The 13,477-nt window shown below is 38.5% G+C and overlaps 1 protein-coding gene across 1 annotated transcript; it reads left to right on the top strand.

Moving 5' to 3' along the window:
* Nucleotides 1-1,638: 1,638 nt before the first annotated feature.
* On the top strand, nt 1,639-4,002 carry NPVF (neuropeptide VF precursor). The gene is made up of 2 exons (XM_058831059.1): nt 1,639-1,813; nt 3,577-4,002. The coding sequence occupies exons 1-2, from the start codon at nt 1,673-1,675 to the stop codon at nt 4,000-4,002; spliced, it is 567 nt and encodes a 188-aa protein (XP_058687042.1). The 5' UTR covers nt 1,639-1,672.
* The last annotated feature ends 9,475 nt before the right edge of the window (nt 4,003-13,477 follow it).

The raw sequence follows: 13,477 nt of genomic DNA, 5'->3' as shown, positions 1-13,477 counted from the left end.
CCTTCCAACTCAAAATCATCTATGATTCTATGCTCTTCGAACCCAACCTTTTTTGCTGTCAGCCAGGGCCAGAAGGATTGCACACCACAAAGAAACAAGGAGTACAAAAATGTAAATGTAAAAATGTAAATGTGAATGTATAACAGCAAAGGAAAGTGACACACAAAAGCCAGTAAATTATTAAAATACACTCTTTTCTCACAGGAGCTCTTAATTCTCTTACTGCTACCATTCTCATCTATTTTAGCAATTTGATGGTCTCTTGTCACATAAAAAACGAGTAGAATCTTTGACACCCTCTCCACCTAGGAAGTTCATCTAAGAGAAACTGTCCCTTTTTCACTTCCAGCTCTGTCAGGGGGATTTCCCTCTGAAGGCTGCTTATGGCTTTCAGGATCTCATTTTCAGAGAATCTAAGGTAGAAACAACTGCATATGTGCACCCATCAAAACAGCCATCTTAATTAAAAAATGAGTTTACTTGCAAATCCTTCAGCTTCACTGTGCACCAAAGACAGTAACATACTGTCAACAGATAAACAGTCCATAGTATCCATGCTGCCCACAGCATAAAGCATGTTCTCTTGGGACAATACTGCTAGTGCTGTGATGGAATGGACGTTTTACAACTCTGGCGTTGAATTGCAAAATAACATGCCTGGAGTCCAATTTTCAGTGTGAATGCTTAATGTGAGCAATCAAATTTCCTCCATATGGAAAGTTTTTAAGTACTAATTTAAATCAGTTCAAGAATTCAGTAGTAACAAATGGAAGAACAACACAATATGCATTTTTTTCTAATATTAGTCTGTCTCACCAGCCTATCTAGCAACAAATTCAATGTGTGCTTTATGGGTAGGTTTAGTCCGCATCCTGAATCTCCTTCAGGGACAGAACATGCATGGGCAGTCCAGTGCTTTCATTGTGTTCAGCTAAGTGGCAGATGCCTTTTTAAAAACCACTGTTGGAAATTTGGCCTTAAAAATATAGATGTAACATAATCTCTGGAATTTCTAAAAATTTACCTTGTGGGCAGAGTTTTAAAAGCATGCACCTAATCCATTCTCAATGCAAATTAACACATCAAATTTAGAGCATAGACACTATGTACATCAATAGATCACATTGATGCATAACATCTCATAGGATCTGATCAACAACTCCAGTAGACAGCACTTGATTTCAATGGGACAAATATTCCTAGGTGTACATAAGTATAAACAAGTATTCTGAGGTCCAAAAGGATTGTTTAAGCAGAAGAATGCTTACATGGGGGAAAGCTTCCTTTCATAATCCTTCTGAGGACACTGATACAAAAGAAAGAAACACGGTGCTTTTGTCGACTGGTGATGGAGCATTGCGGCTATTGTATATCCCCACTGTTGTGGCTCTCAAAATTATCTAATTAAGACATACTTCACCAGAAGAAAATATTTGTAAAGTCAGAGTGTCCTTAACAAGAAGTTATGCTGTGTTAAAAGCTTTACAAAAGAAATTCCCAACATTCTTCAACTATATTCAAATTACTTCCCTAATTAATACTGGGAATTGGAGCTTTAGAGACTGATGTCATGGTGAAAAAATTTTGTTTTGTTTTCTGATTATATAAAAAGATGGCAGTTTTATTATCTGTACAGATTCTGAGCTCTCTAAGTAAGCTTAACTTGGGAAAAATGAAAGCCATTTCAACAAAGAAGTTTATTCTGTTTGCTTTAGCTACAGTGGTCTTTCTCACATCAAACAGCAAGTGCCTGAATGAACCAATGAAGTCCAGGCTGCAGAGCAGAGAAGACAATGATGATAAATATTATGAGGTAAGATCTGTATTACTATGACATTATTTGGGGGAACTGTGGGTCAGATCCTGAGCACACTGGATGTTTTGGCACAGGCTGTCTAAACTCATTCCACAGCATTCAGCATTACAGCACTAGCAGTATGAAAAAAGCTTGCTGAAAGAATCTTCAAGAAATTAATTTGCTCAAACACACATCCTGTGTAAATCAACTCATGTTTTGATTTTCTTGCAGTACAGCTTTGTGATTAGGCTGTGACTTTTTCTGAAATGTTTCTTACTTACACAGTGAGTCCTCAATTAGCATTCCTGTCAGGCATTTTTTGCACATAATATAACAGATTATTAATCCAAAATTAATAAAGGCATGCTTGTAATACTCAAAGAATAATGATAAACAGAGAACATTTTAAATCTAATATAGTTAATGGTCTTAACATTTTACTCTGGAAATTGTCTATAAAAATTTATTTGCAGGGTTGCACATTTATTATGTCCCAATAGGTGCCAAATGAAATTTGCACACTTCATCTGTATTATTTTTCATGTCTTCCCTGCAAATACTCCCTAGGAAATGGGAGCCAACCTTTCTTTTTAACTTATCATCATCAGTATAATAAACATCCTTCAAAACAAAATACAATTTCAATTATGCTAGTCAAATCCTCCAAACTTTAGCTCACTATCTTTTATATACTTCCAGAAGCAGTGCGCAGGTGCAATCAGAAGGATAGTTTATTTAAAGTTTTAATCATGAAGTATGAACTAGAATGGCTCATTCCCATTCCCTGCTAGTAAATGGAGAAGCTCACAGGGAAGACCAATAGGGATAAGGAAGTGAAATTAGAATTAGTAGCATTTGTGTCTTTAACTGAAACTTAAATCCATATTTGTACATATTTGCTGTTAAGCCCTGGAAACTTAATTTTTGTCACAAAAGTAAGAAGGGTCATACTAATAAAGGTATTTTTCAGGCAACAACTGCTCTTTACAGCATGAGACAGTTATATGCTAGTCTCAATTCTTCACTATATGACAGCATAGATACAGAAAGTATATCTTGTGCTGGTTGCACAAAAATTAGGAGTCCAGGAGCTCCCAATGCATCCTGTGTACTAGTGGAGTAGTAAAGCCATTTAAAGCTCAGGCAACCTCTATGCTGCAAGGCCAGAACTGGAATAATGTGGACTTGACCCAAAAGCTTTCCATTCACTTCCCTGTCTGTTAGCCTGGATGGATATTGGGTCCAAAGCATCCACCTGATGCTGAGGAAGAAATGAGCTATACCTTCAGGTAGCTTGGTCCATCCTTCTGCTTGTCCAGACCAGATGAGTAAGAGTCTGGGTCTGTGTGAAGTCACTAAATATGTTCAGCATCTTCCCCTCTAAAAAACTTCAGGTGGTGATACTAGCAAATGTGGAACCGACAGCAACTGCTGTCCTACCTTAACTGACTGCACAGGTACTGACATCTGTGCCCAGAAATATTTCCAACTGACACCATTTCAGCTGAGCCATTTGCTGATACTGATGTGGAAATACACCCTTGTGGTCAGAGTAATGAAAAGGCAAGGATAATGTCAGCATATGAGGTAATCCATATGCAAGAGCTCAAGTTACAATGGAGTTTAGCAAATGGAACCAAAAATTATTACATATTAAAAAAAATGAGATTACCCAGCATCTTTCTAAGATGGTATTAAATTGAGTACTTTGTGTCACTGGTAGCTGGAGTAATGCCCTATAAAATGTTCATATCCTTTTTTAAATTGTTTTTCTTTAGATTAAGGATAATATTTTGGAAGAAAAGCAGAGGAGTCTCAATTTTGAAGAAATGGAAGACTGGGGATCAAAATATATCATTAAAATGAACCCTTTTACAGCAAGCAAGATGCCAAATTCAGTTTCTAATTTACCTCTTAGATTTGGAAGAAATTATCCAGAAGAAAGAAGCATTAAACCATTTGCTAATTTGCCCCTGAGATTTGGAAGAGCTTTTGGAGAGAACATACCTAATCATGCTTCAAAGGTATCAAACAGGCTTGGGAGATCTCCACTTGTTAAAGGTTTTAGTCAATCACTTCTAAATTTGCCACAGAGATTTGGGAAGTCACTGGCTGTCAATCTGCCTCAAGAAATTCAGGAATCTGAACCAGGTAATGCTACACAAGTGTTCAAGCCACATATTAAAATGCATATTAAATCATAGGCTAGCGATGATTAAATACAGCTAGAATTCCTCTAGGAATATTCTTAAGCATTTCAATATGAGCTCAATTTGCCAAAAGAAAGATTGCAGTTCATCAAATCAAAAAGTCTCATCAAAAGTAGTAATCCTTTTATAAAACCTTCTCTAATGAGAAGGTGCCAAATAGTCAGATCTGAAAATGTTCATATGACAGGATTACGTTTGATGCTTTTTTAGATCAGGTTACATTTTGAAAAGTTATAGCTTTGATGAAGAAGGTTCAGAATCATTAAAATATCCCATTTCAGCACTATAAAATTGCAAACTTACATTAAAATTGCTCTTCCTTTTTCTAAATTTATACAAATTAGAGTTAAAAAAAGACAAAATTCCAAGATGAACAGCAGATTCTGAACTTCTTTTTATCCGATCCTATTTTTTTTTCTATATTTTCTTACTGCGACAATGTTTGAGATTTTGATTTTTCATTCCGTGTTACCTTGAAAAAAATTTTATGACATCTCAGAATTTTTTTCCAGATAGCAAAACTATTTCCTGCTACTACTACAATTAATTTAAACCAGTTCTTCAATAACAGTCCTTCTATCATAACTGCTGCCTTACTGGAACTGCCCATTTGTCTTGTAACTGAGTTTCAGTTGAGTACCCCTGACCTCCATCTGACACATGCATAAAATAGAAGTTCAGGCCAGAAAAGATAACAGATCCATTAGAAGCCAAGGTTCTCTCTCATTTAATTTGATTCCTTCCATTCCTTTCTCACTGTCTCACCTAATTATAACAGCTTTTGGTTTTTTTGTCTGGTATTTTTAGGGATATGAATTCCAACAGTTACGTTAATACTGGAATGAAATTTTGAAGATGGAATCTGAAAGACTTGGAAAAGCTGCAGTGTGTTTTCAAAACTAAAGGTCATGTAAAGGAAACATGTGTGAATTGAAATGCAAACCTGCCTTCATGTATGCATAATGTATTTTTTTCTGTGCAAACCCTTGACATATAAGGCGATGATAATTGTAGTGATTGTTGTAGTAGTTTACTTCAGTGACAGTGTAGTATAAATTTTATTTATTTATGTGATAATTATTGGTTGTAAAACCAAATTTCAGAACAATAGCTATATAATTTAAAGTGTTTTAAATCAAATTAAAAGAAGCATAAAATTAATAAAGATGCATGGTTCAAATAAAAAGAAGCCTACGATGTGAATAACAATCAGAAGCAGAATCAAAACTGTGGATAGCCTTTGTGTGATAAGCTGCTAAAGAAAAGAAAGCATTGAGAAACACTTTTCCTGTTTTTTATGGGTCATCTTAGATATAAATCTGAAAGGCAGCTTGTCTCTCTGGCAGCTGGCTCTTACACCTCTTCTGCTCACCTGCTAGTCCAGCTTTAAATTGACATTAGAATCACACACACAAATGGGTGCCTTCATCAGCAGCCCTTTGATGCTCAGTCTGTTCTACAGCTTGGAACCAGACAATCTGCCTCTCTCCAGTTCCTAGCCCTCAGGCCTCCAGGTCCCTGTGACTCCTCAGTTGCTGGCAATCAGACCACTCACTCTACTATCCAGCTAGCCTGGCTTGAAATTTGCTATCAGATCATACACACACATGTTCACAGTGTCCATTCAGAGTCCGGCTGGATCTCCTCAAGGCACTGAGTGGTTCTGTTCAAGTCCCATCAAGAAGTGGTCCAGGAGCTCTTTTTGTTACTGTCCTGTTGCCTTCTTTTCCCCAAGGCTTGGGTATCCGAGAGTTTTTTACTTCTCCTGTCTGTTGTCTTAGTTTTTATGCTGAAAAACCAGTAACCACATATCCTTACATTCCACATGTCTTTAGAATGACCTGAAAAAAAGCCCTATCAAATTGATCAGATAAATTCACAGATGTGACAGAAGCTGAGTTGCCATTTCTCCACAAAGTTAATGAGATTACAGAAAACACAACTCTATTCAACCTGTACCTGGTGAATCTAATTTAATCTAAAGGAATAAGACTATGGTCCTGAGAAGATCTACTCTCTCTACTCACTCATACTTGAAATAACAAAGAGATAGGAAATTCTAAACAGATAAAAACCAATGAGCTTACATTTTCTGAATGCAAGAGTCCCAAATTAATCTTTGGGTTTTTCTCTGAGCCACAGAAAACACTTTACCTAACAAGTGTTGATGAAAGACCTGTTTTGCAGTATAACACTTGGGTACAGCAGCCAAGTCCATGCTGAAGGACACTGGTCAACAAATTGTGTGTGGGAAAAGTCAAAGATCCAGGCTATGAAGTAGAAGTCTTGCCATTGCCTACCGCCAGAACAGGTGTCATTCATTCTTCAGTCAGGAAAATCAGGATCTTTAAGTGATTTACAGTCAAATGGACAGCAAAAGGAAATGCCCTGAACTCTGAGCTGTGTTTCTGGTCCTGCAAACCTCACTGCACATCATGTGAACCAAAACCAAACAAGATTTGTGAGAATCCCTGTGAGAATTCAATAGAAGCTGCCTTTTTAAGGCACATATCACCTAGCAACAAGGAAAAGTTGCACGTCAATTGGCATTAATGATAGCTGCTGTGGGAGGAAAGCAGAAGCCCAAACATTGGCCCAACAGCAGGTACAATTAAGTTGTCCTCTTATTGCAAGCTTCATAGCATGGATACTGGAGATGGCTATTGATTTATTTTTCCTCAGCAGGGGAGCTGCTAGGTGAAAAGTACATAAAGTAGGAATTATGCTATGCTTTGCAGAATTTCAGTTTGGCTTGAGAGTACATGAGCCAAGAAAACAATCACTGGATAGTGCAACAGGAGGAGAAGGGGCGCAACAGGCAACATACATTGCTCTAGCTATCACTCACTGGATTATTTATTATCCACATACAGATATTATTCATGAATTGGGAAAAAGCAAGGAAAGGACACAAGTAAATCATCTGACAGACTATTGAGACTTCCTGGCATGAATTCTTGCAGGGTTCAGGAGCTCCCAGCCTTCCTTGCCAAACAAGTAATATTTATGCCTATTACTAAAGTCTCCGTGCAAAACACACCGGGCTTATTTTAGGTTCTGACTTAAGCTTATAGAGAAGACAGCTGACAATGTACTGATTAATTTTAAGTCCAAAGGCTCATCATGGGGTTGATTTCAATATATCATTTAGACAGATTTAGTGGAGTGTAAAGTGACACATTTGGTTTACCATCAGAAGGAGCCAGACTTAGGAATTATGTTTGAAACCTGTCAGTCTTACTTTCCTTTCAATTGCTTTTGCAACTGCCTTTTGCATTTTCTTTAAAATATGGCAAGTGGGCTACCCTTAGTCATTACAGACTTCTAGAAATTTCCAAACTTTAAGCAAGACATTTTAAAAATTTCCCCAAGTTTAAGAGCTGTTAGCAGGAATTGGAAGTGCTTTCAATAGTGCCACCCACAGAAGTACATCTGGCACAGGTGCATTGACAGCCATAGATATCTGATTTGCATTTGTGATGCTCTCCTGATGACATAACGCAGATGGGCCTCAGTTGTGCCACTCAGATCTTTTGTAGCACAGAGTTTGGATGAGAAAAATTTGTGCTACTAGGAAAGAAAAGAGAGGCTGACAGTAGCTTTATGTGTACTTTATCTTATGAAAAATGGATAGGAGAAAATATATTTTTTCATCTCTTCATATTTGTGCACAGTGTATCCTATCCAGTGATTAACCAGAAGATCAGTCCTAAGGCCTTAGTCAGAACTGTATCCAATTAAAATTTCAGTGAAAACCAACAAAAAATAAGTTTCTCTTACAGTTGTCTAAGTGGATAATACAGATTATCCACTTAGATCCCCAGAGTTAACTGGTAGAAGAAATATTCTAGATTGGCTTTCAGAAAACTCAGATACCTCTCTAGGCTACCATTGTACTTGAAATCTTGAGAAAAAAGTATACAGTTATGACAAATTTCTAAACCTAGAACTTATTAAATGCTATTCAAGTTCATTCCATCCTTTTATTACCATCCTCCAACATGCTGATTGTGCATAAAGGGAAATGAAAAACAGAAGGGTATTTCCATTGTTTGCAGATCTTAAAAAAGGAATCAGGTGATTAAGACAGACATAGGTCAGAAAAACCTTGCACAGGAAAATTCATTTTGCTACATCCCAAATTTTCAGAGGCACACAAGTACTGCTTTGTCTCACACAGAAATGCTTCAGCAGATAATTATTTCTTTTAAGGCCATGCTTTTAAAAGTAGGTTGGCCATGCTTTCGACAGGAGGTTGGACAACGTGCCCTCCTCTCTCCTCACATATATTTGATACCTCAGCCACACTGAAAGAAATGTTTAAATAATAGAAACTGGGGCTAAACTTCACATGCTGCATACTGTAGCACAAATGCACAGACATGCAGCAATGCAACCTGAGTTTTGTAGAGCACACAGAGCCATGTAGGTATCTTTGCAAATACCACATTTGTGCACGTACAGGTAACAAGTAATAGATGAAAAGTGGTTCAAAACCAGAGGCGACTATTAGGAATACTGTAAACCAAAATTTTACTTGGGTTTTGACCCTTAGTTCCTAAAGCCACCCCAGCTCACATGAAAGAAAACATTAAATTAGTTTGCATTACTGAGGTTCAAAGTACATATTATATCTCTGAGGAGCTTTATATCAAAGTTATCAGTTGAAAACAGATTTACAGTTCGTGGAGATGCTTGTGGTGGGCTGACCCAGGTTGGACACAAGGATCCTACCAAAACCACCATATCACTTTCATCTTCAGCTGGACAGTTAAGGAAAAAAAATCTAACAAAAGCCTCATGGGTGAAGATAAGGAATATCACTCCCAAATTCTCTACCTCTACCTTCTCCACCCCTGCAGTGATGCACATCACTCAATTGACCCACAGTTAATTGAGTGATGTTTCTGCCATTCCTTCCTTCTCGGGGGGAAGACTCCTCACACTATTCTTCTGCTCCAACGTGGAGTCCCTCTTCCTGGAGACACCCTTCCATGGGCTTCTCCAGTATAAACGCACGGGCTGAGCATCTTCACAAACTACCACAGTGTGAGTCCCTCCCATGGGGTGCTGTCCTTCAGGAACAAAATGTCCAGTGTGGGTCAGTCCTGCTAGCAAACCCGCTCCAGCGCAGGCTTCTTATGTGGTCACAGCCTCTTCCTGGCATCCACTTGCTCTGGCATGGGGTCCTTCATGGGGTGTAGGGCAACAGCCTGCCTCACCTGGATCTGCAGGATGCAGGGGGATCTCTGCTCCAAATCCTGGAGCACTTCCTATTTGGATGAATTAGTGAAGGAGAACAGAGGAGAACTTTGAAAGATCATCTGCTTCTCTTAGCTGCTTAACTCTGTGGGTATTTAAAATACATCCAGATCTTGGGCAATAAAAGTGTTTGGAATTTATTCTATGGCCAATATGGAGAAATTTATTTGTAAAAGAATGGAGACAAACTTTCTTTGAACTCTGCCGTTGAAGACAGTGGCTCAAGAAAAACATAAAAGCACGTTTGGCGCTGAGCTTGTCTTTGAGTGTAGTTACCATCTTGACTAAGTACCTACTTGCCTTTAGAGACCATCATCCATTCTGCAGAGGTGCAGGTTTGCCTGTCCCTCAAGACGCATTTCAAACAAAATTGTACAGCCTGATTCTGCAGCTGATTTCTTTTGGCAGCTATGAAAGAAAAGTCAGAAGTTTAATTTAGATTCCTGTGAAGAAATTAAATACCAGTGGAGATACTCCAGAGCAGCCTATGGTGTAGTTATACTGGGATCACATATGGCTTATGGAATCTTGAAAGAAGTGTGAACCCAGGTGATTCAGAATTGCTTTTGGTGTGTCAGTCTGCGGTAAGAGCAAGGGAGGGGAAAAGAGCAGACAGTTTTCAGAAGGTTATTGCTGTGTCTGCTCAGTCACCACCACATGTTTCTGTCAGCTCTGCATTTCAAGACATTTCCTATCAAATATGTTCTTGTCCATATTTATACTGCATATGATTTTATGAATCCAGGGTGGGGAGCTGGAGGATTTCAGAGCCCACCCCTGCCTCAAATGTGTAACTAGTGATAAATTCTTTCTGGGTCTTATTTCCCTCTGCTGCTAACTGCAGATGGTGCACAGTTTGGCACTGACACATGTGCAGTAGCAATTTTCTTAGTTACCCCAGAAATCACCAAGATGAGGATACAGTAAATTGGGTTGACTGAAAAGGAGCACATAGGAAAAAGTCTGCAGTTAACGTATGAAGTCATGGGGTTTTTTTCCCATTTTCTAACATGTAACAGAAAAATATTCTCATTTGTTAGTATTATTTGACAGTGAATAATCTATTCTTGTTTTTTTGTAATACTTTTCTCTTAAATCACTGTTGTTTTATATGGTCTTACATGTGCACTACAAAATTTCTTGTTCAGACCCTCACTAGCTAATAAGCACAAGAGAAATCACTGTGAATGAACATGTACCTATTCTGTCTCTGGATACTTGACTACCAGAAAATGTGATAAGCAGCAGCCTTAACTGAAACAATTAAACCCTCTATAAGCCTGTAGTGGACAGCATTACTCATATATGGGATACATGGTCTCCCTGACACTGCATAGGATCTTTCTAAAATATAAGTTGACCTTGTACTCTGATCCTGACAATGGTCTGTGATAAATTTAAAGTAACTCCAGTGGAATCAGTGAGTTGATTGATTGATTGATTGATTGATTGACATGACATGGAAACTGAGTGCAATTTAATTTATAAATAAGTTAAAGATTCGCTGAAGTTTAAAGAAGCTGCCACATGCAATTATACAATATTTTTCACGTGAACAGACCAAAAGTGGGGCACAGGCCCTAAAACTAAAATAATTTCAGTCACTAGAAAATAAAAGCTGTTTAACTATTTCTTGTAACATGCAAGTCACAATATTCACATTCTAGGTTACGATATAAACTATAAGAATTTTATGTAATTAATTTGATAATCTAAATAATCATTGTATTCAAATTAAAGATACACATAAATATATTTTATACAGGAAAACTGACTCGGAGATACAAAACTTATGTCTGTTCTCTGAAGTAAAAGCAATTTGCAATTACCGAAATGTGATTCAAGTCTGCAATTCTCTTCGATGCAAAACTGCAAAATGTTCCGTGGCCACGAGAGGGCAGAAATAACATTCCTTATGAAGGCTGATTTTGGGGAGAGGCGTGCATTCCCTTCTAGAACCTGGGATGTAAATTAGCACGACAAATTCCTGGATGAGTTGGGAAAATGGAAACTACAGCATTAGCTTTGCAAAATCTATCTCATGAACTTTAAACCTTAGCAAGTCTGGTCATCTCAACTTTCAGTCTTTTAATAACCATTCTTAGAACAATTTTTTTAAAAAATAAATTACATTTGACAGAAAGCCTGAAGAGAGGATTTGTTGCAGTGTGTATTAATCTGCCTATCAATGCTTTCTTAACTTTTGCCTTCTAACACCAGCTTAAGGATAATAATATGCATCATTTCTCACTTCAGTGAACAGCTTGCTTTAGCTCTTTTTGGATCTGAATGCATCTGTAGCCCTCACAATATTGTTGCTATCAAAATCAGTGAGAAGTCCATAAGTGAGAAAGTGATGAAATGCTCTCATCCCTCGATTTTTTTTTTCCAACAAAATTATGGGGGAAAGCAAAAATAATTAGATAAACTACTTTTCTCCCTATTTAGCTGAACTGGCCTCACCTTTTCTTGACCCACTACTATGTAGGTAACAAAACTTTCTTCACTTAGAAACGATGTTTCAATTTTTGGTTTCCACTGGCTCTGTCCCATTTCACCATCTGAAGCATACTGAATTTCAGCATGGAGGAGCTATTGGCTTACCTCAGCAATCTTCACCTTTTCTGCATTAGTCAAGGGGAAGGTTATAAGATCCCTGCCCTGAGATCATATGTATACCACAGCTAAACACAAATTAATATTTTACTTGTCTGTGAGAGCCATCAAGTGATTTTTAGTCCTTGGAGCAGAATATTTTGCTTAAGAAGGTGGATTATGCTTTCAGTTCCTTATTGTAAAGCTCCTTCCTCTCTTTGCCCCAGCAAAAAGGATAATTTTCTTTATCCCACTTTCCACACAACTGCAAGAGCATGGGAACAACCTTGGGCAGGCCTTAAATTTGGGATTATAGGAGCAAGCAATCAGCAGGGCAGTGGAGTAAAAGAGGAAAGCAGTGGGCGAGCTCTCAAGGAAAACCAGAGAGGTAGAAATGGAAGCACTACAAGGACAACTCACTGCAGGACATTTTTAATATGCTTAGGTAGATAGCTGGAGTAATAAAGTTGTCAGGCTTGTAACTGTCATTTTTAGGACTGGGTGGAAGTCACCTTTTCTTAGGTTTCCTGAATAGCCTGGGAAGAATTCTTGAATGATCATACTTCTTAATACCATCTCATTTCTGCTTTTGCCTTCTGACCTTCACAGCATTTTAGAAGCAGAAGCAGCTGTGACAAGTTTATTCTCTATATTCTTCATGACACAAGATGGGACCAAAAGCATAAGAATTTTTTTACTTAGGAGTCTTTGTAAAGCCTTTAAAACACACATACATGAGTCTGTGGGCCCTACTGGGGTGAGTGCTGAAGAATCTGGCTGATATCTTGAGGCCACTCTAAACCTTGAACAATCACAGCAACTGGAAGACATGTCTGAGGACTGGAAGAAAGCAAATGCCATTTGTATCTTTGAAAAGGGCAGGAAAAAGGAGCCACAGAACTACAGCCTGGTCAGAACCATTTCCAGCCCTAAGAAGGTACAGAGCCACTCATGCTGGAAACCACTTCCAGGCACATGAAGGACAAGGTGACCAGGAGCATGGACTCACCAAGGGAAAGCAACAGTTGACCAACCTGATGATATTCTACCATGAATGACAGACATGGTCAGGACAATGGACATTGTCTACCTTGATTTAAGTCACGCTTTTGACACTGTTCCCCATAAGACCCACAAACAGGGGAGATGATAAATTATGGCCTGAATGAGAATGAAAACAGGCTGAATTTCTGGGCCCAGAGGGTGATGATCAGTGCTACAAAGTCTAATTGGAGGCCAATAATGAGCAATGTACCTCAGGAACCAATACTGGGGACAGACCTGCTCAATATTGTCATAATTATCTGGGTGATGGGGCAGGGTGTATCCTCAGCAAGTTAGCTGACGATAAAAATTGTGAGGTTCATGATGCCAACCAAAGGGATCTGAACAGGCTGCAGAAATGGACTGACATGCAATTCAACAACTCATGCAGGTCAACAAAGGTAAACGGAAAGTCTTGCGTGTAGGGAGGAACAGTCCCATGCTGCGAGGAGGACCAGCACATGCTGCAGCTGATCAGATGGAAAGCAGCTCTGCAGGAAGGACTGGGGGTGCTGGTGGACACCAAGTGGGACAGGGGCCAACAAACTGCCTTTACTAGAAGGAAGGC

Source organism: Poecile atricapillus, chromosome 2, assembly GCF_030490865.1.
Source record: "Poecile atricapillus isolate bPoeAtr1 chromosome 2, bPoeAtr1.hap1, whole genome shotgun sequence".
NCBI classification, from domain to species: domain Eukaryota; kingdom Metazoa; phylum Chordata; class Aves; order Passeriformes; family Paridae; genus Poecile; species Poecile atricapillus.
This window is presented reverse-complemented; position numbering and strand designations above follow the sequence as displayed.